General features: G+C 38.7%; 2 protein-coding genes across 2 annotated transcripts; one reads left to right on the top strand and one right to left on the bottom strand.

Annotated features, from left to right (window-relative positions):
- The first annotated feature begins 1,870 nt into the window (after positions 1-1,870).
- Positions 1,871-2,800, top strand: LOC110696371. Its single transcript, XM_021873658.1, has 2 exons — positions 1,871-2,196; positions 2,353-2,800. The coding sequence occupies exons 1-2, from the start codon at positions 1,871-1,873 to the stop codon at positions 2,798-2,800; spliced, it is 774 nt and encodes a 257-aa protein (XP_021729350.1).
- A 1,242-nt stretch (positions 2,801-4,042) lies between these two features.
- On the bottom strand, positions 4,043-17,139 carry LOC110696388 (probable sugar phosphate/phosphate translocator At3g14410). The gene is made up of 8 exons (XM_021873673.1): positions 16,832-17,139; positions 11,699-11,806; positions 11,570-11,604; positions 8,319-8,431; positions 7,449-7,710; positions 7,091-7,359; positions 6,821-6,958; positions 4,043-4,496 (listed from the first exon to the last, which is right to left on the bottom strand). The coding sequence occupies exons 1-7, from the start codon at positions 16,931-16,933 to the stop codon at positions 6,837-6,839; spliced, it is 1,011 nt and encodes a 336-aa protein (XP_021729365.1). The 5' UTR covers positions 16,934-17,139; the 3' UTR covers positions 4,043-4,496; positions 6,821-6,836.
- Between the last annotated feature and the right edge of the window lie 8,053 nt (positions 17,140-25,192).

Genomic DNA, 25,192 nt, shown 5'->3' with positions numbered 1-25,192 from the left:
TATGTACATATGTATACATATGTACATATGTATACATATGTACATATATATATATATATATATATATATATATATATATATATATATTTATTTATATGTACTTACCTCCGTTTTCTTTTTAGCTGACACGTATTCCTTTTTAGGAAGTTTATTTTTAGTTGACACGTTTCCTTTTTAGGTAAGTTTTATACCTTGCTTTTTTAGTGTACCCCACTTGCTTTATCATTCTCTTTCATTCTCTCCCCTCTCCTTAATATGTGTGCCTTAATTGAACGTGGCAACTAAATAGAAACAGAGGAAGTATCTAACAAAAGAGGTTTAATGGTAGACATTTAATGAATTCAAATTTATAAAAAAAAAGAAAAGAAAAAAAAATGTTATATAACTCATTCCATTTAAACTAACTTTATTTTAGTTGACTTTAATTTTATGATTTACATGTGTTATTATTATGTAACCGTGCGTGGCACGAGGAAAAAACTAGTAAATAAAATAATAATAACTTCATGGAATAATTAATAAATTCATTCCAATTAAACCATTCAATTCCAATCCTTTAATAATCTTAATGTGGTCAATAAATCAAACCAATTAAATTTGCTTGTATCAATTTTCCATAAAACAATTAATCCAATATACTTCAACATGCTTGCATCCATAATTCCATACAAACATAATCAATTCACCAAAACATGTCTCATAAACATAAGCACATGCATTAATTAAATGTATAACCAAACAATTTCCATTCAAGTGTTCTCTAAACATGAAACTAAATTCTTTTCCTTTTGGTACCAAAACATGATACTACTTACAACGAAGTAGACATGTACATACCTCGTGAAAACAATTCTTTGTGCCACTTTTAATCACTTAAAATCTTCCTAGGGAATATTCACCTCCTAGAAGACAACCAACAATTTAATGTTAATACGCAAACAAATTTCCAGCAATATAATTTGATTAAAAACTTCTTAATACTTCTCTAAAAACATGTTTTTATGCTTAATTGATGATTAGAAATACATTAGGTACAAAAGCCCCAATTAAGTTGCTCATAAGAACCCAAAAATCCTAATTTAAATAAATTAAAAGTACAAAATCTGAAAATTAAATCAACAATAATAATCTGAAATTATAACTTTTATTATCTTCAAAATAAAATTTTGATACTAATTAAATCAATTTCAAACAATAAACTCAAACCCAAAACAATTTAATAATTAATAAGCAATTAATAAAAAAAAAACAAAAGGAGTAAGGAGAGGAAAACCAAGGTAGTTGACTGGGAGCTGGTGGTTTGCCGACAGTCAGGGGGTGGCGGTGCCAAAATCCGGCGGACAGCAGGTGGCTGGCGGTATAAGGATGGGTTTCACATGAAAGGAGGGGAAAGAAAGAAAGAAAAGGAAAGGGAAAAAAAAGGAAAAAGAAAATAAGACTAACCTTTTGTGTGAGGAAAAATTTGGGGATTAATGAGGTATTTATAGGTAGAGATTTTTTGTTATGGATATAACATGTGTACTTTTGGGGCAAGTCTGGTGATTATTTTAGTATATAGTATAAATAGATGGAAGTGTAGCATTTTAAAAAAACGATGACATTCGGTAAGTGTAATAATTTAAAAAAAACGAAGAGATTAATAAAATACATACACATGCAACAAAAATAACACAAAATGTATTCTAATTATTTGAATTTCCAATTCCTTCATTCCCATAAAAAAAAACTCAAAACAGGCACAACTTTGTGGGACAAAGCAAGTTCTTCAAAGTTTCTTGGCACATTGTTGGTAATGACATTTCTACAGCTGTACTGGATTTTTTTTCAACATGGTAAACTCTTAAGCCAGGTTAACACAACTATTCTGACTATGGTGCCCAAGGTGGGAAATGCATCAAAAGTGAGTCAATTTCGTCCAATTGCCTGCTGTAATGTATTATACAAGGTTATAGCTAGGATGATCTGCTCTAGGTTGAAAGAGATTTTGCCTGGTCTGATAAGTGAAGTTCAAAGTGCCTTTGTGGCAGGAAGGTCCATTCTGGACAATATACTTATTTGTCAGGATGTACTAAAGGGTTACAAAGACAAGCAAAAGGCTCCTAGATGCACTATCAAGGTAGATCTTAGGAAGGCTTATGATTCCATTAACTGGGATTTCATTAGAGATATGTTGACTGCTCTGAAATTCCCTGCTGAGTTTGTTAGATGGATTATGCAATGTATTTCTTCTCCCTCCTTCTCTTAAATGATTAATGGAGGGTTGAATGGCTTCTTTAAGGGTAAGAAAAGCATTAGGCAGGGTGACCCCATGTCCCCTCTCATTTTTGTGATTGTCTTGGAATATCTTTCTAGGCTCTTAAGGAAAGTGGGTAGCATGAGAAGCTTCAAGTTTCATTCTAGGTGCAAGATGCTAAACCTGAATCATCTAGCCTTTACTGATGATTTGATACTGTTCTGTTATGGTGATAAGAAGTATGTGTCCCTCCTGGTTAAAGCTTTGAGTACTTTTGAGAAGTGCTCTGGATTACAGGCCAGTGCTGAGAAGACTGCCATATACTTTGGGAATGTTGCAAGAGTTGTGAAGCAAGAAATCTTGAGGGTTTCAGGGTTTGTTGAAGGTTGCACACCTTTCAAATATCTTGGTATCCCTCTAAATGTAAGAAGTCTATCTAATAGTGATTATGACAGCTTGATTGATAAAATGTTGGCTAGGATTACCTGTTGGTCCAGCAGGAACCTTTCTTATGCAGCCAGATGTTTGCTAGTCAATACTGTTCTCCTTAGCCTCCATACTTACTAGTCATAGTGTGTCCTGCTCCCAGCTAGGGTGGTCAAAAGAATAACTCAAATTTGCAGGGCTTTTTTATGGAATGGAAGTGCAGGAGGAAGGCCCCTCCCATGTCATGAGATTGGGTTTGTAAAGCCAAGAAGGAAGGTGGACTTGGTATGAGGGACTGTGAGACTTGGAACAAGGCAGCCCTTGGGAAATATGTTTGGAAGATAGCCCAAAAGGAGGATTCATTATGGGTAAAATGGGTCCATGCAGTGTATATCAAGAAAAGTGATTGGTGGGACTATATTCCTAAGAAAAGTGTAGGGTGGGCTTGGAAGAAGTTATGTATAGTTAAAGAAAGGTTGAAAGAGGGGTTCCATAGTGAAAGCTGGTTGAGTTGCAAGTATAGTATTCCAACTGTTTATAAATGGCTTCAAGGGACTCAGGCTGAGGTTGATTGGACTCCTTGGGTTTGGAACAAGTACAATATTCCCAAGCAGTCCTTTATCCTCTGGCTAGCTATTCACAACAGGCTAAAGACAAAGGCTATGCTTGCTAAATGGGGTGTTTGTTAGGACAACTCCTGTTTTCTATGTGGCAATGCTGTTGAAGACAGAAAACATTTAATCTTTGATTGTGCATACAACACGAAGTGTATTAGAGGCATCAGTGAGTGGCTGGGAATCCCTGAAACCATGTTTGATATAGATGTATCTTGGAAACAGTGGGTAGACTAGATACAGAATCCGATTAAAAAGAAAGTGTGTCTTGCAGCCCTTATTGCAGTAGTGTATCACATTTGGTTTGTGAGAAACAAGGCTTTCTGGCTAAAGGTTGTCATCCATCCTAGAGCAGTGTGCAGGATTATCCAGGCTGAGGTTGTAAGAAGGTGCAAGCAGATGATTAACAGCAAGTGGCAAAGGAAGCATTGTAAATGGCTACATAGCTTACAAGTTTGGTTTTGTTTGGTTTAGCTTTCTCCTGTATAGATTATTGTTCTTGTTTGTTCTTTGTTTGTCATAACTGAAGTTTGGTTCTGTACCCTTCCTAGAAGGTGCCAGAAGCTTGCTTCAGTTTAGCTCCCTTCTCTTCAAGAGGCACACTTCCCAGAAGGTGGCCTCTATGAAGATTAGGGAAGGTTAGGAGGTTGTGTGCCTTCTTTGAAGGCTTTTGTAGTTTTGGAGAGTTACAACTTTCCTTTTTGTAAGTTGTAACAACTATTCATTTTGGTAATAAAATTTTAACAAAAAAAAAAAAAAAATGGTGACACTTTTTTTTTTTTTTTTTTAAGGCATCAATTTGTATATGTTACTTATAATTTAAGTGTCACTCAATCACAGTGTATGTCACCGCTCCACTGCTTGACTAATCTTCTATAATACAAAGCTTGAATTCCAAGACTCTATACAGCAATCAGCAATGTACTCATTGACGACTTCAATAATTATTAGTCACCGGTAAAGAAAAATCAAACAAGATGATCACGGTTCCACAGCAGAATCATGCCCTTCCAAACCCAAGGCAAATGTATCATTCTAAAATAAGTGATAATGCTGCGGTCTTCTTGTGATGCAGATAGATCAGAATTTCGCATGTGTTCCACAGCTCATACCACAGTTCATAGTTTTTGTGTGGGTATTACCAGACACGATAAGCTACATGCTTTAAATGTGTCAAAAGTAAATTTCGTTGCGACAATCTTAGAATTTCTGAAGAGTGGTACCTGCAGTTTAAAAAGCCAATTAATGGCAGCAACTGATTAAAATGTTAGATTTATGTTATATAAAATTAGATGTGCTGCTCCAATGGAAGAGGATAAAAAATCTTAAACACTAGCAACAAACAGCAAAGCAAGCCATAGATCTGGCTCCTCTATTTTCACCCAACTAAAGAGAATTCTACTATACTCTGTACCAGAGGCTAGCAGGAGAACAATATATAATTGACCTAGTGCATATAAATCATTCCTCAATCCACATTAACACAAGAATAACGAAAATTTGTTGAAAGTGTGACAAAATAAATCATCTTTTGAATACGGAATCTGTTGTATTAACCTGTTGTAGGAAATATAGGCTATATCAAGGCTAAAAATAAAGAGTGGAGATGAATAAAATAGGAAGGATTAATTACAAATATGATTTTTAAATTTAGGGTATCTGATGTCGTGGAAAAACCACTGCCTTGAATACGAGATTCGGCCCGTCCAAGGTACAAAACGTTATGGCCGTCTCGTTCCCCAGGTTAACATCACTCCCACACACTCATGTACTTAAGGGTGAGGAATTGAAGACACACAAGCTTTTGCTCAATAATCAAGAAGAACACAACATCATGTAATGTATCACTTACCAACCATAAAAATGGCTTTATATAGACTACTTGTAACCCCAAAAGATGTTACAAGTCTCACAACAATCAATTGAGAATATCGATTGAATAGTTAGTAACCTCCAACATAAATATACTAAAACCTTCATAATGCACCATCAATTAGGGGGTTACAAAAGTTGTTTAAACAACTCATCATAATAACACAGAAAGAATCCCAAGGGAATCTTCAACAAGGCTTTTAAAGCCATTAATCCGACACTTGTAACATCACTTGTAACAGGTTCGATATTGGAATACAAATTAATTCTATACACTTACATATATTTTCTTTATTACTTTGGAAAATCGTCGGGAATAATAAGACATTTATCCGGTCTTTCAAAAACAAAACGACCTTTTGATTATTCCCCAATAAACAACCTTTGACACTGATCTTCCATAAATAGGATAAAAAAAAGCCGGTAACTTGTTTCATAGGTTAAGGAAGGACACGTGTTACATTATAATTGATTAGAATTTTTGTAATTTTAATTTCAACTTTTTTTTTTTAATGATATGATTTCAAAAAAAAAAAAAAAAAAAAACCTTCTTTCCCCTCCAACCCTCCTTCCCCGTTTAACACCACCTGCCCGTTATTTCTTCACCGACCACCCCATCTACCCAAACCCCACCAGCTTGAAACACTTCTCCAGCCACACCAGCCTGAAACCCCCACCGCACCCTACCACCAGCCCAAAACCATGTCTAGCACCCCCCTTCACCACCCTTCCCCGTTTTGCCTCCCTTTCAGCAAGGCAGGACCACCATCCCCCATTCAGCCCTTCACAACGCCACCAGCCACCTTCCGACCCTCGCCTTCCTACCGCGCAACCCTGACCCTTGTCAGACCAGCCAACCCCTGAACCTCGCCAGATTGCCCAATCTCTCGCTAGTCCCCTACCCCCTTTTCGGGGTTTCAATTATGGTGCGTGGCTGGTGAGGTAGGGTTTTGTGCTAGTAGTGGGATAGGTTTTTCGGGCTGGTGGGGGTTTGGTAGGGCAGGTGACCGGAGAAGGGGTTCCGGGCTGGTGGTAGGTGGGGTGGGGAGCCGGGTTATGGAGTGGGGGCTTTGGGGTTTTTTTTTAATTAAAATTAATTTTATTAATAAGAAATTATTATTAAAAAAAACCACCAATTACAAAGCGACACGTGTCACACTTAACTTATTAGGCAGGTTACCAACCGTTTACGTCCTATTTATGGAAGATCAGTGTCAAAAGTCATTTTATTTGGAAATAATCAAAAGATCGTTTTTTTCTTTTGGTAGACCGGGCAAAAGTCGTATTATTCATGACAATATTTCCTTTTGTTGTGAGTTTTCAAAATATTTGTATACTCTATCATGGGTGTACTATTTGGTGATTTACATACATAAAATCACCAAATGGTACACTCATGACATAAAATTTAAACTTAATTCATATTTAAAATACATAAATTATTTGATTCATAATGCTAAGCTGAATATATATGACAGACAATTGTAAGCAAAGTCGCAATAGTAAGCTAATCAAAGTTTAGGAATTAGATAGAAAAGTCGAGGAATTTGATAATAAAAAAATGGACCAATTAAATAGACCTTAATAATGCTCCCAAACTAAGACCCAAATTTGACAATTTTGACCTTTGCATTGTTCGGCAAGTCTAGCGATAACATAAGCATAAATCACTTACCAAGCAAGTCTTATAGCTATTTTTTAGAGGATGAAGAGACCATAGGTATTGATTCCTCAGATTGTGCCTCTTTTGAACTTCCTTGTGAGGCTTCTTTTTTCAATTTATGATTGTTATATCCTACTACACCAGCAATGGCTGCACAAAAAACTCTTAGCATTGTTATATGCTCATTTTGAGAAAGCTTAAAAAGAAACTTAACAAATTGAACCACCTCTCAAGTATGTTATTTAAAACTAGAGTAATCAGACTGAGGAATTAAGACTTTACCTATTCCATAGCCAAACAAATTGATTAGTGTCAATTTTGTATCAGCAAAAATCAGGGCAGACATTAGCACAACAACCCAATCCTTCACCACCCCAGCAACTCGAATGGTGAGCGCACTAGTATGTGAGATGACAAGGAAAACTGAGAGATTGAGGGCAAAAGTACAAAGGCAGTTGAGTATGAGAACAAGAGGTGGAAAATTCCATAATCCATTTGCATCCATTATTGGCTTCTCCAAAAATAGCCATGGAATGAAAAGGCAGAGAGCACTGCCAGGAATAAAAATAAAATAAAAAAAAGGTAATAATAAAATTAAAAAAGTAACAAACACAAGACGATGAATAGATAACAAAATCACCTGCAGGGACTGACATAGTACATGATGGATATAGGATTGAGCTTCAAACCCTTCCTTTTAACAAATATCTCCATAAAGATGAGCCTGAGGGCCTCTCCAACTACACCTCCCATTTGGTAAACAACACCAACCCAGCTGATACTTATTTCACCATAAGAAGCAACTACAACACCAAGGCTTATGACTGACATAATCAAAAGCATTCTACAGCTCATGACCTCAAGCCCAGCAGCCACTCCGAGGATGAAAACGGCTACTGGCACTGCATTAGTCACATATGAATCAGTATCAATATCACAAACCATAGGAAAAATCCCTTTTCCCCTTGGGTTGGAGAGTTGGGGGAAGGAAAGAGAGGAAGGGGGGGGGGGGGGTGGGATGGTTGCAGAGGATAATGGATTCTGCATCATATTTCCACTCATAAGACTCGCAATAAGTTAAAAAAGATCACAATCAAACTGCCGCCAAGGCCAAAGCATGCTTAAGCCTTCTTCCCTCGTAATATCTATATCTTCCTCCCCACCCACCCCTTCTCCCACTCCAAGCTCTGCGTTGTACAGAAGTATTTTCGTATAATTTGAATCTGATATACACGAACCTGATAAAGACCCACACTTACTTACCCTAAGCATATTTAGTGCAAAGTGTATGCAATAGCACATGTGCGCATATGCATGTGAGCACAAAGATGTGTTCATGAGCAAGCACTGAATCTATTGACTAGTGAAAGCAATCCAAACAGATAAACAAATTTTACAGGCCATGGCTTTAAGAAAAAATACTAGTGATTATGTGCAAGATAGTACTGATACATTTAATAGCAATAATAGCAAGCTAGTAGGGTACACAATTAAAAGATGCCAGACTTACTAATGGCCTTCAACATTTGTGCAAAAGCAACCGATATGTACAGGTATGCTGTATTCCCCAACCAAAGGGTCATTGCAAACATTGCACCAATTGGAATGACTGATGTGATATATCTGTAACAAAGCATCTTCAGATTATTAATATTGCATAACCTGACCATATTCCAAACGATGGATCATATCAAAGGAGACACAAGATTAATGTAGACATAGCAAAGGCATGACACAAGATGCTAGTCACTAAACCCACATGTTAAATAAATATAGTAATTAAAATATTGATCTTAAGTTATCAAAACAATTTGAAGGCCATTATCCTGATGTTGAAATAAATTAGAAGTCAAGCACAATCATCTTTAGTTTTCTGATCTACAAGCCCAATATTCTTAGAATCCTAAATGAATAATGTGGATAATTGTCATCTATGTCAACCTAGTAGGTTCATGAAAAGTTGCAATACATACTCCCTCCATCCCATATTTACATGCATGTATTCCATTTTGGGTGTCCCAAAATGTTATGCCTGTTTCTAAAAATATCACATAATTTTATCATTATTTATACAACTTTTTACCTTTTCCATAAAAATACATATATATCCAAAAAATCATTACTTACTTTTTATCTTTCCCATACAACATTCTCTACTTTTTATTATTTCCATACAATATTCTCTACTTTTTATCTTTCTCATACAACATTTCTTCTCTCCCTTCATTTTCGTTAATTCCCGTGTTTTTTAAGAAATAGGCATGTAAATATGGGACGGAGGGAGTATTTTTTTAAAAGTAAACTGATATCAACAAACAGAAGTTTCTTACAAACTAAAGCATACTTATGATTTTGAGAAATCCTGTTCATAAAAGCCACCTAAAAAAACAATATAATAAGGAAAAAAGAACGATCACATGCATTCATTTAGAAGGGAAAAAAAAAGTAAGTTCAATATAAGTTTAATGTGACTTTTGCTTCAGCTTTAATAAGCATAATAAGTGAGATACTAAAAAAGTAGTAATTAAACTTGACCGTAATTTTTTAATGTGAATCACAGAATTATTTTCTCAAGTAATCAAGGTGATGGAATGTCATAAGAAATGATGTTATCATTCAGTTATCACACAGCTTGCATTTCCACTCCATGATAATTGAAGCATAAAAATAGCATCTATTCATAATCGACATGATTTACCAGGTTAGCTCCCAACTTAAACAAATTTTTACTCCTACTCTAATCAATTTGATGAGGGAAGACATCTAATCACAATATAATATTTACTGCATCAGTTATTTAGCTAAAATCCATATAACATTAATGTAGGCTTGTTGATTCAAAACAAACTTAGGCTAACAATTCAAATTTTCACTGACAACTGTTCCATAGATGTTTTAAATTCTTCTGCTAATTTTGCGGCTTTTGCCTGCAAAGGGACTCAGAAAACATCTTGAACAAACAACATAGAGATAATAAGAAGGATTCATAATAAATCTTCCTCAGTTTTTGAACGAGAACTGCAAACACAGTACAGATGATAGCTTCAAACATTGTGGAGTTAAGGGGTCATTGAGAAGTTGCAAGGATGCAATGCTTTGATGGCAAGTACAACTTCATAGGGTGAATCTGGTTGAAATGAAATCTTCCTATAGTCCAGATCCTGTGCATCAAATGGTTTTCTTTGAGCTATATTTAACTTCAAGATGGGTGAGGACAATTGGGGACAAGTGGGGATTTTAAGGTTTGTTATACTTCTGTAATTTAAAGAATTTACGTTTTCTAATAATAATAAGAGTTTGCAGCTGATGATAGCTTGGCTTCCTATGTGTACACACTTTCTTCTCACAAGTACACATACTCATACTCAAGTACCCATGTCCAACATGGGTATGTCTACAACTCCGGCTCAGCTATTTTGCAAAAATGTTCCATAATATTGGTTCAAATTGTAGTGTTGGAGTGTCCTACCCATGTCGGAGTGTCCTAGATCAGGCATGGGTATTTGAGGTGCAGTGAAGAGTCTAAGTAACAGTTCACAAAAATGTTTGCATTCTAATATCTAAATTGAAATGCAATGTTTACCTCTAATCCTCCTTTGAAAATGTCTGACTTAGAATTTAAAACAGCTCTTTGGGGGGAAAGGCAGGTAATGTGGATAAATAAGAACTGATTTCAGAAGCTAACATCTTATTCTAGTTTATCAAAAAATAATTATGTACTTTCTTTAGGAAAATTTGACATAATAAATCCCAAGTGTGGTTTATTTCTCATGAATTCCAAGTTTTTGGCTGCTCTTTTCATATTAGTCCCATTGACTTATAACCTGCTACACAGTTTCAGCTACATTTCTCCTACCACCATTTCCCTAGCCCATGCAACCTCAACATCTGAAAATCTGAGCTCATTCATCGCCACTATGCCTAACACCACCATCATAACCATCTCCACCACATCACCCATGACCCCACACCACAACCCCAATGCTCCCACTGCCTCAACAATAAAACCAACCCCTACAGAACCCAAATTCAGTCCCAACCTAACTTCAGATTACAGAGATGGTTTCACACTAAAAGATGATAAAGAGATGCAGACAAATTTTGCGGAATCCTTGGTTCATTTCAATGATTAGCATATGCAAAAACAAAAGAACAATTTGGTGGATAATTCTATTTGAATAAGAACCCAATCTGAAACCCTCTAGTATGTAGTTTAATTAAAATCGATCTTCAGAAAAAGTAATATGGTGAAAAGATAGATAAATTTCAAGATTGCAACGTTCTACAAAATTTTTATAGTGCCTCACTGTTAGCCAGAGATATCCAGTTTTTAAAAACTATAAGATTTAACTAACAGATAATTTCAACATTTCCTTTGTGTGCTCTACTGTAGTAATTTTACCTTTGAACAGTCATACTGATAATAGTTCATTTTATAATGCACAACCACAATAAGAATCCCAAATCATTGAGCTATGATTTAGTGGTGAAGCTACAGGGCTGGAGAGGTGTTGGGGAGGCTGGGCATGGCAAGTTTGGTGCTGGCAAGTGGCAAGGTTAGGGAGGAGGGTAGAGAGAGAATAAAAATAAAAAAATTTGAATTTGAGAAGATACCTCAAATTTGGAATGAATTAACAATGCCAAATTTCGATGTTTTTTATTTGACCAAAACAAAACATTATTCTGTTAGCATAATCATTGAATCAAATTGAAGTGCAGACACATAAGAATGAAACAGGAATGTGTACACTTTATTCTTACACTTCCATGGTCATCCCTTCTTCAACTTTTAAAATCTGAAAGGAGAAAGATATTTTAAAATAAGAATAGAAAAGGTGAAAAGAAATTGATCAAAATAATATAAACTGAGAAATTAAACAAAAAAAGTACCTTTAGAACCTTTGTCAGCACAAAGCATAAAATCGAGGAAAAGACCATGTGAAGAAGAGTCAATCCAAGAGGGTAAGGAAAGTTTACTTCCTTTGATGACAAAACCCACTGCATTTAATAAATGACAAAACCTTAGACTCCGCTATTCAAGCTTAGTCATCAGCAAAGATATTGAATTGACTCAAAGGAAGATGGGTATCATTGGCATTACTCATATGGGATGATGGTACTAAAGATTCATTAAAACTAATATTCTTTCAAATCTCAAGTTCGTTAACAAGTATATTAGTGCTAAACTGCTAATGCATAACCTTATAGAGAAGTGAATAGAATGTGAAGTATTTCTCAGATATTATAAACACAATAGAGACATGTCAAGGGCTTTTCTACAATAAAGAAACAATATTCCTAGAATATCTACAAAACTATTATGGCTAACAACCTAACAATTTTTATTTTTTTTTACTAAATCACCTTTCCAAACCCTAAATCTCCCTCCACCTATGGTCGACATACTAAATCCCAACTGACAAGATGATCCTTTGTTAGCTCTTCTACTCCAGATGACTAAAAATCTCATATATATTCTCAATCTTATATTCTTATGCGCAACAGTCGCTGGACTCTTGAACAGAGAGATGTTAAAAAGAAGTAAAGGAATATGCTTGATACACTGGATTGAATAAGAGTAAGCCTCCCAATAAAAAACAGACTAAACCTTCTTTAATCAATCTTTTTTATTTGACGGGACCTTTAATTAATCTAAACTTATTGAAAATTTTAAAAATAAAACTAGTTCCTAAATGATTTCCAAGAAAGAAAACCAAGACAACTAATAAACCATGTTTCAAAAAAAAAATGAAAAAAGATACTACTAAACCAACTTTTTAATTGACACCCCACTAAAGTATCATAGCTCGCAATACAGGTTCCTATTAAACTACATTTAGATTATTTAATTCTTAAACCAAATAATGCCTCAAAAATCAAAGGAGATAAAGCATCATCTTGAAATTCTTAAAACCAGATCAAGGAAGGGAATATTTTTATCAACGTATTGCAAGTAAGACACTTGAACATCCTCTCTCCTAACTTTAAAATCTCTGATCAAGCCCCTTAAAATCCCATTCTCTAATGATCTCCCTAAGACATCAACCACCAAAGTAAAGAAAAAGTTGTGCAAAGATCTCCCTGTATTGACCCTCTACATAGGGGTGTAAATGAGCCGATAAGTTAATGAACTACTCGCGAACAAACTCGGTCAAAGCTCGGTCAAGACACGTTTATTATGTAACAAACAAGCTTGAACAAAAATCTTAAGCTCGTCAAATAAATGAACAAAGCTCGAACAGTATCATGTTCGACTCGAAAATGCTCGTGAACAACTCGTTTATGCACATTCATAAGTTTGTTCACGCTCGATTATAACTTGATCAAAGCTTGCTCAAGCTTTAAAAAATCTCTATTATATTAAAACTACTTTAGTATACTTATATATCTTTTACTCGTATTTATCTTAAAAATTACAAATTATTACATCTTACATAGGCATGAAAACTTTGGGTTACCTTTTTAGTGTAGAAAAAATGGAAACTTCTCATATAAAATTAAGTAAATGCATTAAAATTTAAAAGTTTAACGATATATTCGGCTCATTTATTGAATAAAGCTCGTTCAAGTTTGACCTTAAACTCGAAATACAAACGAGCACGTTCGTGAACAAAGCTCGAACATGCCAAATCCTTAACGAGCCAAGCTCGAACAAGATTTTTGAAAGCTCGTTCAAGCTCGAAATAGCTCGAACACTAAATTTTCTTATCACGCTTTGTTCGAACAGACTAAAATTCGACTCGACTCGGATCGTTTGCAGCCCTACCTCTACATAAAGAAAACATTCCCGAGGAACACCATTTACCATAACCAAAAAAAAAAAAAAAAAAAAAAAAAAAAAAAAAAAAAAATTAAAAAAAAACGGATTAGATTAACATAGATTTATGTAATGCCTCCATCAAATGCCAAATCAGACGTCAAAACCATTGTTCAGTTTTATGTCAATGGTTGTTGGGTTGTGATTAATTGCTGGCTGTTTGGGCATAATTTTAATTTCATTGTTGTGGTACCTAAAAAGGATTGTTCATGAAGGTCAAGGATTATAGGCCATTTAGTTTGCTGTCTATAGTGCATTCAATATAGACACCAAAGTGCTGGAAACCTGGTTAGAATAAGTTCTTTCACATATTTTAGCAGTTCCAATGAGCTTTTGTAGTGGATAAACAAATTCTTTATGCAGTTGTCATGGATAATAAAGCTATGGATAAGGCTTATTGGCATCATAAGTGTTTTTAAGGGCTGGTTTTTAGCTTTTAAGAAAGCATATGATAGTGTGAATTGGGTCTTTATTGATGGCGTCTATGCCATAAAAGCCAAAGTAAAACCAACAAGACTCAGTGACTTGTCGTTGTCCCATGCTAACACTACTTTTTTAACTTCCCCTTCTTTAAAAGGTCTCTCTAATCTCTTACCCACATGTGACAGAATATGCTCTTAAGTAAGACCATCCATCATTAAATGTATATTGATTCTTGAATGAGCAATAACTATATAAAAGAGAGATCTCCCAAAATACATTGCTAAGTGTACAACAAAGATACTAACTATACCATTAAGGTGAGCTCTCTAAGCTCATTAATGCCCTATTTGGTGTAAAAAAATTCAAAATGGAATTGCCCAAAGGTGCACATAGGTAAAGACAGAGTTACTTATGTGTTTGTCTATATGGGGAGGGGGGTATTACAACAAGAATATAAAGATCCTTTTTCTTTTTAAAACAAAGGAACAATAACTTAATGATTTCACAATGACTGCCAATAGTTACCAACAACCTTAACTAACATCATGACACAACATCACATGATATGTCAAAGGATTGGACTTTAAAGGGTTTGTCTATTAAATCACACAAGTTGGGTTAGTGTCAAGGGATTTCTTTTATTTTTAACACAAAAGAAAACCCAACTTTCCCTTAACCATTATATATTGTAATATCATACCCAAAATTCTTAGAGGTCAAGATTACAGCATTGGTTCGTTATAGCATGCGAAGAAAAACCTGAGGCTTATTCACCCTTCTTAAAAAGAGGCATGGTCCTTGAATTTTCCTTTAACAAATTTACCATATTATATTGACTTCAATGTCTTCCACTCATTTTTAATTCACATTAACGATGTGGTGATTTCTTTAAGAGTAAGTTACAAAACGATTGAATGTACTAAATTGGCAGTTAGAGACTTAAGGAAGAAGTCAAGATCGAAGCTTCCACTTCAATCTAAAGTGTATTTAAGTTGCTTTCACATGTTTGGCCTTGGTCGCTGAGATTTATATGTATTTTACACCAAGTTACTCCTTTGATTGGTTCAACAAGTATACTTCTAAGGAATCTTTTACTAGTTGTAATTTGGTTGATAATCCATCTAAACCAATGTCTTGATTGTGGAGTTTTTCTTATATTTTGAAGGATAGTTTGTCAAGGTTGACAAAATATCACTATTCAGCTATACATTATTGAATAGTACATCTCTCTACTTCTCCTTCATGTAGCTGTGTAGCACACCTGCATATTTTAATCATTACTACTTAAAGCATAAATAAATCAACATAGATGAAAACAACTCTCATTTGTAGCTAGTAGATGCCTTTCAATCTCTTATCTTATGTTCAATATTTGCCTTATTCATGATCCTTCAACTAGGGCTGTTTATGTGTGAAACTGCAATGGCTTTTACAATGGTTTATTTGTCCAGAAATGTCATAGCAATATTTAGCCACTCAAACCTTAGAGCAATAACCACCGGATTGGAGAGTAACTATAGGGTTGCACTCGCACAAGACAAACTATGAGACTAGTAGGACACTTACACAAAAATACATATGCACCTATGTTATCATCTTCATATACATAATATGTATCAGGTGTGACAACTACTGGAGGAGCTTATTTCTCCCATTGATTCCCACATACATCAATACATGGGACCCTATGAGTATGCTATAAGCATTTAAGCACCAGGTTTGGTGGAATTAAAATCATTGGATATTTCTGGAAAGAACCGAAGAACCATACAATCTTTCTAACCAATAAAATTGTTTAGATGATAAGAGTAGAAGCAAAATTGTTTACTTGTATTTCAAATGGAGTGTTCTGCATCATATATTGCAAAAATCTTTTAAAGATACGAGTTCCAAATGCCTAGGATTCTAGGAATATACCAAAAAAAAAAGAGTGTTCCTTGTTGCTATAATCATTGGCTCGAAAACAACCAGAGTTTGAATTGTATTTCCTTGAATTTTTTGTTCAAATTAATTCTGCTTTCTTTGGCTTGTTTTGCAACAACTAGCTTAGATCGTTTCTTGTTAGTTTGGTTGGCTTTTGTCATGGCCCTCTTTAGTTGTTCTTGCCGTTCTTTTTATTAAATTGGTGTAGTGGTGAATAAAAATCCTAGCATTAATCTGGAGAAAGAAAGAGGAGGAAAATTCCTTATCCAATTACTTAAGAGCTTACAATTCATAGTTCATTGTACCTATTTAAGAACAACACCAAATAATATCCACAAACTTGCCGAATTCATTTATAAATAACAAAAAATCTCAACAGAGAATTACTCGTAAATCGTCCGCCCACCAATTTAAAATCATGGACTAATTATCATCTAGACCTCCCAAGACCCTGCAATGGCGATGGCTGCTTTTTAAATAACGGCGGGACAGCCAAACGTTGCAAACTCTCTAATCTGAAGTAATCCAAATGACACCTTAATAATTGGCTCTAACTGTCGAACTAAAAACCCTCTAGAAACCCTCAAAATTCAATTGTTAACTTTCAAATCAAATTCCGCAACAACTAAATACTTCTCCCAATAATAACATATGAATTCCAAGCTAAAACGCAATACCAGAAATCAAATTGAGTATCAACAAAGAAAAGAAAAAACAAAAACAAAACTCAGAACATCAACAAATTCAATTGCGAGATAGATAAAAAAAACTTGCAGATCCAGACATTGAAAAACACATTAACGAATTAATTTACCAATTAAAAGAGGAAGAAGAACGACAAGAGGAGAGAGAAAATTGACCTTGTTGAAGAAGATCTGACCACTAGAAAGCGCAATGTAAATGAGAAGATAGATGTAGGTTAGAGTTCCATCTTTGCGGGAGTTGGTTGATAAATCCGCCATTAATGGATATTTTGAAGAAATTGAATGAGCAGAGAAAAAACTGCATTTGCTAGTGAGAAATGATACTGGCGGTTTGAGTGAATTTTTTTTATTTTTTTTTTTTTCTTTTTTGGCATAACGGTTTGAGTGAACTTTAAGGCACTGACAAGTGACAACTACGTTCGTTCGCTACTTTGTTTACGAGAGTGTAGCAATTTGCATGATTTTTTTTTTCAACGCAAATTGCACAATTCTTCTAAGATTTTTTTTTATTTTATTTATTTATTTATTTATTTATTACTTTTTTTATTATTATTATTATTTTTTAATAAAAGGTAAGGTTAAAACATTAGGATGCCCTCCTCACGAGGGGTATTCCTGATTAAGGGATTTTGCTCCCACCAATCAGAATGCGCCATGAGGGTCAATCAGGTCCTGCCAAGTGTCCTCTAATTGGGCCTGTCAGAGCCTGTCACATGGCACGCGCCTATTTGTCCACCAAGGACCTATTATTTCACGACACGTGGCATCCTCCATGCCTAATGGAAAAACCGGCCACCTAGGCCCAACTTCCAAGGAAAGCCCAATCAGCCCTAGGTTAACCGAAAAACCTAGGATTGGCCCGCATCCCAAGGTTATAAATACATTCATTAATCCTCATTAAAGGGGATATATTTTTTTTACGCTCATTAATCACTCTCACCCAGAGAAGCACATTTTACCTTTCCGCATTAATTACTCCTTAAACAAGTTCTAACTTGACCGTTGGAGGCGGAACTCCGATTACTCGGAGTCTCCGCTTGTTTTGCAGGTTCAGGTGTCCTGTTTCAGTCTCGGAATTGTAACTCTCCCCCAGGACATCAAAAAACCCCGAAACATTTTGGTGTTGTCTGTGGGGAGAGTACTTTTGAGATGGCATCAACGTCTGTACCGACTCCAGAAGAGAGGCGTCCCCTGGACGACCCTCAAGTTCTCTCAGATCATGATACTGAAAATGAGGTTGAAGTTGAAGCACACACATCCTCAGACGGGACCCTAAGGGCCCGACGTACCCGTCACACCGAAAGGAAAGAACGGGTAGATCACCAAACTGGACCCAGTAATCCAGTCGGCACACCGCCTGATCAGCAGCAGGCGGCTGAAGGGTTTGCTCCCATTACAAGAAACGAACTCATGACCTTCATGAGGGGCTTCAAGGGGGAGATCCAAGAACTGATCAACAAGAAGACGCCTGCTCTGTCTAAGGAGCAGTCGGCTAAAAAGCCTTCCCATTCAGGAAGAAGGAAGCCCGTTCAGGGACGAGAGGCGACCCCTCATCCTAACTCTAGGAAGTGGGAGCCGCCTGTGCTTGACTTTACAAAGTACCGTTTTCCCACACCAGGGAAGAGGAAGCCCGTTCGTCATATACAGGTGGACGGGTAAAAGAAAACATACTCAGACGCTCGGCTACTGCCAGAGCAGAAGAAGAACGACCGACTGTCAGAGTCGGCTTCTACTTCAGATTTCCAAGATAGTCTGCACAATACTTTTATGAGATATACACAATCAAATCATGAGAGTCAAACAAGCGGTACCTCCCGTCGGTCTGGATCTCATAACGACCAGGCGGTACCAAATTTACCATTTGTACCGCAACAACAATATTTTTTGCAGTCACCTTTGTTTGGAGGACAGGCGGCAAAAAATGTCCAGCCTTTGGACTGGAAACTGCGGTTGCTAAGACTTGGAGAACAGCCGTCCGCTTTCTCCAAGGAAATTACAGAAGCCGCCCAGCCGGCCAAAGTTAAGAATGTGCTACTAGGCGCCTATGACGACACAATTAACCCTGAAGACCATTTGATGGCGTTCACCAACCTAATGTATCTCCAAGGTTTGGATGATCCCACTTGGTGCAAGTGTTTCCCAGCGACTCTCAAAGGAATCGCACAACAATGGTTCGGAAACCTGCCAACTGGTTGTGTGAACAACTTCAGGACGCTTGCTTACTTATTCACCTCCAACTTTGCCATGAACATACCTGCAAAGAAGATGACCCTTGATTTAGGGACGATTCAGCAAGGTGAAAAGGAGGGGCTCCGTTCATACATCAGGCGGTTCAACCTGATGAGGATACAGATTCAAGGGCTACCAGATGAGGTGGCCTACACTGACTTTTTCAGAGGTCTCAAGGACGGGTCGACCTTTAAGTTTGACCTGGTTCGAAAGAGGGTTGTGACTCTTCAGGAAGCCTTGATTGAAGCAAAAGCCTATATACAGGCGACTGATCTTTGTAGTACTAGAAAGTAGTCGGACGGAAGGAGGTCCGACAAAAAAGAAGGCCGACCAAAGCAGTCGGTCAATAAAGATGATAAAAAGAGAAAAGAGGTCTGGGCGGCTGATTCCTCTAAACAGCCGGCCCAGAAAAAGAAGAAAGAATTCAAACCATACTCTCCGAAGTATGCGTTCAGTAAGGATAGTCAAGCTATCCTCAAAGAAATCAAGGGCCGAATCTCAATCGAGAAGCTGGCCCCCATGAAGGGTTCCACGAGCAATCGGAACCAAGATAAATTCTGCCATTATCATGAAGACTTTGGTCATGAAACCAAGGAATGCATCAGTCTCATGCGCTACCTAGACCGCCTGACTGAAGAAGGCGACCTTGACTCCTATGTCAAGAAGTCCAAGGGGAATACTTCCTCGAAGAATAAGCAGTCGGCCAAAAAGAACCAACAGGCCGATAGTTCTGACACAGACGATGCAGTCGTCTACACAATTGCAGGCGGCTTCTCAGGAGGCGGCCCCACTATCAGGGGCACTAAAGACAATATCAGGCGGGTAGATGTCAATTCCGTTCACCAAGAACGGCCCTCCAAAAGTTCATTCCCAGAGATTGTCATCATAGAAGAAGATCTAGGAGGGGTAAAGGGGTCGCATGACGACCCCATTGTTATTGAATGCAAAGTGGCCAACCAAAGAGTTGGCCGAATCCTCATAGATACCGGTAGTTCCTCCGATCTTATCAGTAGAAAGTGTCTGTCAAAACTCAAATACAAGACTGATTGCATACATCCGGTATCCCACCCTCTAGTAGGGTTTGGAGGAGGAGTCGTACACCTAGTGGGGCGAGTGGATTTACCCATCCGCCTGGGTGAGAAAGGGAAGGGTCGTCACATGGTGGTCCGGTTCCTGGTAGTTGAGGAACTCTCGGCCTACAACATGATATTGGGACGACCTACCCTAAATAATTCAAAAGCTGTCATTATCCCATCTCTTATTTTGCTCAAATTTGAGAAGGATGATGGAACAGTCGGCTCCCTAAGGGAAGATCAGAAGATGGCTCGGGAGTGCTACCTCTCGGATATCAAACCCACTATGGCAGCCGCTGGGCCAAGTGGTGAAAAAGCAGATCTTGACATTGTCAAGGAGGATGCGCCTTCTCAAGAAGCAGGCGGCAAGAAAAGAAAGGTTGCCCAGTTGGGGGCCAAAAGAAAAGAAAAAAGATAGCAATCACTGGCAGAGGAGCGGTCAGACGAATTCCGCCCTCAGCCAGCTGGTGAGCATACGGACCTGGTCCTGGACGACTCGCGCCCTGACCAAACAGTCAAGGTTGGGACGATTGCTCTTAGAGTTCTAGGTGAAGATTTTCACCAAATTTTAAAAGAATACAAAGACATCTTTGCATTCGAAGTTCATGAAATGCCAGGCATCAGTCCTGACCTGGCGGTTCATAAACTGGCCGTGGATCCGAAAAAGAAGCCGGTAAGGCAGAAGAAGCGGAACCATGGCGAAGAAAGGAGTCAGGCGGCAGCCGCCGAAGTTAAAAAATTGCTTGACGCAGAGTTCTTTCGGCAATGTTACTTCCCAGATTGGGTTGCAAATGTTGTACTTGTTAAAAAGCCGAATGGTACCTGGCGAATGTGTGTGGACTACACGGACCTAAACAAGGCGTGCCCCAAGGATAGTTATCCTCTGCCCAAAATTGACAGTCTGGTCGACTCAACAGCCACCATGCTTTGATGAGCTTCATGGACGCTTATTTTGGCTTCCATCAGAGTCCTTTGTGGAAGAAAGATCAGGAGAAGACGCCCTTCGTCACTGATCAAGGGCTATATTGCTACACGGTCATGCCGTTTGGTTTGAAGAATGCCCCGGCCACCTTCCAAAGAATGATAAATACGGTCTTCTTTGACTAAATTGGGAGAAACATTGAGGCATACATCGATGATATGATTGTTAAGTCTAAGCTTCAAAAAGACCATCTGTCGGACCTCCAAGAAACTTTCACCACACTTAGGCGGCACCATGTCATGCTCAATCCCAAGAAATGTGTATTTGGGGTTGAGTCTGGGAAATTTCTCGGATTCCTCATCAATCAGAGAGGAATAGAGGAGAACCCTGAGAAAGTGCAGGTGGTCATTGACATGCAGTCGCCTCGCACCGTCCGAGAGGTTCAGAAAATAACAGGCTGTCTGGCGGCTTTAGGAAGATTTCTCAACCGGTCAGGCGACAAGTGCCTTTACTTTTTCCAGGCTATAAAGAAGAAGGCAAGGTTTGAATGGGGGCCGGATGCTGAGGCAGCCTTCCAAAAATTAAAAGTTCACTTACACTCCTTGCCGAGGCTGGTCAGTCCTTTGCCCAAAGAAGTGCTTTACATGTACCTGGCCGTTTCCGACCTTGCTCTAAGCACTGTCCTCCTTGCTGAAAGAGACGGCTGCCAGCTCTCGGTCTACTTTGTCAGCCACGTGCTGAAAAATGCCGAGTTGAGGTATCCCTTAGTGGAAAAGTTCGGTCTTGCTCTCTTCATGGCCGTTAAAAAATTGAAGGCCTATTTTTTGGCCTATTTTTTAGTGGAAAATTGAAGGCCTATTTTTTGGCACATGCAGTCGTTGTGTATACAGATCAACCAATCAAGCGGCCACTGACAACTATGGAGTCGTCAGGCCGGATGATCAAACGGGCAATAGAAACTCAGAGTCTCGAAATCACATTCGAGCCTAGGAAAGCAGTAAAGGGGCAAGCTTTTGCTGATTTTATTGTAGAGATGACTCGGCCCCCTAATTCTCAAGTTCTAGACCAAGTCTGGAAGGTATATGTGGACGGGAGCTCCACCTCAAATGGTTGCGGAGCAGGCGTCATATGTTAGTCGCCAGAGGGCGACAGGTATGAGTATGCCTTACGTTTCAATTTTCAAGCCTCAAATAACGAGGCAGAATATGAAGCTTTACTAGCCGGAATCCGCATGTGCAAGGCGGCTGGGGCAAGAAAGATAGACGCCTGTTCTGAATCACAATTGATAGTGAGTCAGTACAATGGCGAATACGAAGCAACCCATCCGGCAATGATCAAGTATTTACAGGCGGTACGACAAGCAGTCGGATCCCTTGAAGATTTTCATCTGACTCAAGTACCAAGATCTGAAAACAACTAGGCGGATGCTCTTTCAAAGTTAGCATCCTCGGCCTTCTGTGATACTCCACGAACCGTTTTTTAGGAGGTTATGGAGAAAAGAAGCATTGAGGAAGACCCTATTGGAATTTTAGATAGAAGTTCAACCTGGATGGATCCAATTAGGGCATATCTGACAGACGACACCTTGCCGAATGACCATCACCAGGCGGCCATACAAAAAAACGAGCGTCCAGTTTTGAAATGATAAAGGGAGAACTTCACAAGAGAGGATACCTCTAACCCTTCTTGAAGTGTGTTACTCCTAAAAAAGGACGAGAGATCCTAGAGGATCTTTACTCTGGTTACTGCGCTTCCCATGTAGGCGGCAGGTCGCTTGCCTAACGGGCAAGGCGGCAGGGTTACTTTGGGCCTACTTTAGAAGCAGATGCAATGGAGATAGTGAAAAAATGTGACAAGTGTCAAAAGTTTGGCAAGCTAATTCACCGTCCGGCTACTGATCTCACTGCTATCCATAGCCCACTACTGTTTTCTAAGTGGGGGATGGATATTCTAGGTCCCTACACGTCTGCTACAGGCGGCAGGAAGTACATACTTGTTGCAGTCGACTACTTTACTAAATGGGTAGAGGCAGAGGCTATCAAAGGAATCAAAACAAAGGATGTGATTTCATTCATTTGGAAAAACATCATCACTCAGTTTGGGGTGCCCATGTCTATGGTTTTTGACAATGGTCCCCAATTTGAGACGCTTGTTCTCAAAAACTGGCTGGGAGACCAAGGTATTTTGCACTACTTTGCATCAGTTGACCGTCCACAAGCAAACGGCCAAGTAGAAGCTTTTAATAAGATCATCTCAGATGGGCTCAAGAAAAAGATTGAACGAGCAGGCGGCCTATGGGCAGATGAACTACCACATGTTCTCTGGGCCATTAGGACGACTGAAAAAGGGTCGACTGGAGAGACTCCATTCCTCCTAGCCTATGGTGCGGAAGCTGTTCTTCCAATTGAACGCTACGAGCCGACTCTTCGAGTAATGTTATACGACGAAGAGGCGAACTGGGAGTCCATGCGTTTGGCTTTGGACTCACTCCCAGAAAGGAGGGGCAATGCAGCCTTGCGCCATGAAATTTACCGCCTGAGAATGACCAGATCATATAACAAAAAAGTGCACAAGCGTCCACTCAAAGTGGGGGACTTTGTACTAAGAAAGATGGAAGCAGTCGGTAGGGCTAATGGGTCCGGCAAATTAACTCCCAACTGGGAAGAACCCTACCGAATCTATGAAAAGGTCCGGGACGACACCTATCACCTGGAAACACCAGACGGCCAATCCTTACCTCGAACCTGGAATGTAGATAATCTCAAAAAGTATTATTTTTGAATGATGCAAATAGCCGAGAGCTACCTAATAAAAGTTTGCTATTTCACTTCATTTATTTTGTACTAAGAGGGGCATGCCTACTGGTAAAACAGTCGGCTACTCTCCATGCTCTTTATTTACGCGTTTAATTAACAGGGGCATGCCGCTTGTTCAATACAACCGGTTACTCTCCCATATATAGTTCACCAAGAACTATCAAGGCCTATGGCCGAAATGATCGGACCAGGCGCCAAGCCAGTTGATCCAACTTTAAAACCAATCCGACCTGTCCCAACATCATAGCAGGCGTCCGGCGGCATCCATCCGGATGAAATTCGTCGCAGAGAGCAGCTCCCTTTTGGGTGGAACATTGTTCTATAAATTAATTACACGACACCTATACGACTGTCTACTAAGACAACCACGTAGCCGTTTCTGACACAAGGATAACTCTCATTGGTCCAACAAGTGTTTGCAGTTAACATCCGCGTCAGATAACCGACTGTACTACTTGGGATAAGTACAGCCGGTACCTTTTGAGTTAATAGCCAACAAACATTGGTGAATAAAGGGGTCCAATCGGCTTCCGCCTCCTGGTACCTCTACTACTCAAACAATAGTGACGGCGACTAAGTGACGTCCATGTTTACTTAGTCACTCCTTAAAACTTGGTTTGAAATTAAAAAAGGTTTTCACACACCGCCTGTCCTTACTAAGTTATCACACCTTGAGTAAAAATCCAGCAAGGTTTGGTAAGCCAGGGGGACTAACCGGCCTATGCCGCTTAGTGCCTCTCCTACTCAAACTAACCATGACCAGGGAATAATCTCCCTCATACCTAGCCGATTTCAAAAAATATGACGGGACCGTCTGTCTAAAGGTGAACCAATCATCAAAATACGTTAGAAACCGGTTGGATGAATGGCCGACTGATCGCCTAGCCTGGAAATAGATAACCAGTCGTCCAGGGGCATAGGCAGCTCCTACATGGTACCTGTCCGCAATTATCAGCCATACAAAACAGTCGGTATAACATGCAAGCGGATATCAGAGTTTCGACACTTAGAAAAAATAAAAGAGCACAATTCGAAATTTGGCAGATAAGGCGACCTAAAAAGATGGTCGCCGAAATTCTATTAACAGCCGACCATAAAGACCGGCACAAATATTCAAGACCCCGGCCCCCTGGCCGGGTAAAGACACAAAAATAAACCGGCCATAAAGACCGGCAAAGTATTCAAAGACCCCGACCCCTTGGCCGGGTAAAAGAGATACAGAAACAGACGACACGCAGGTCGAAGAGAAAAGAAAAAGAAACATAAGCTTTAAGATGGGGGCATATCTTCAACAACAACAGCTGCCTAATCAGTAAGAGACGCCTGCTTTGGAGAAGCATTCTTCTTGCTTGTCTCGGCATCAGCTGCACCCTTTTTAGACGCATATGCTCCAATCGGCACCAGGGTCACTACTGGCTCTTCCTCCTCCTCCAACGCATCATTCTCAGCAGCCGCCAGCAGGACTTCTTGGTTATAC

The sequence above is a fragment of the Chenopodium quinoa genome, unplaced genomic scaffold (assembly GCF_001683475.1).
Source record: "Chenopodium quinoa cultivar QQ74 unplaced genomic scaffold, ASM168347v1, whole genome shotgun sequence".
NCBI classification, from domain to species: domain Eukaryota; kingdom Viridiplantae; phylum Streptophyta; class Magnoliopsida; order Caryophyllales; family Amaranthaceae; genus Chenopodium; species Chenopodium quinoa.
The sequence above is the reverse complement of the archived record's forward strand: the minus strand, read 5'-3'. Positions and strand labels throughout refer to the sequence as shown.

Excerpts from the sequence above, each read along its gene's own strand:
- LOC110696388 (XM_021873673.1), bottom strand. The coding sequence starts at position 16,933 with ATGGCGGATTTATCAACCAACTCCCGCAAAGATGGAACTCTAACCTAC. Across the intron at positions 11,807-16,831 it reads GTCAGATCTTCTTCAACAAG|TGGGTTTTGTCATCAAAGGA; the intron begins GTCAATTTTCTC and ends TATTAAATGCAG. Across the intron at positions 11,605-11,698 it reads TGCTGACAAAGGTTCTAAAG|ATTTTAAAAGTTGAAGAAGG; the intron begins GTACTTTTTTTG and ends TTCTCCTTTCAG.
- LOC110696371 (XM_021873658.1), top strand. The coding sequence starts at position 1,871 with ATGGTGCCCAAGGTGGGAAATGCATCAAAAGTGAGTCAATTTCGTCCA. Across the intron at positions 2,197-2,352 it reads GCTCTGAAATTCCCTGCTGA|GCTCTTAAGGAAAGTGGGTA; the intron begins GTTTGTTAGATG and ends ATATCTTTCTAG.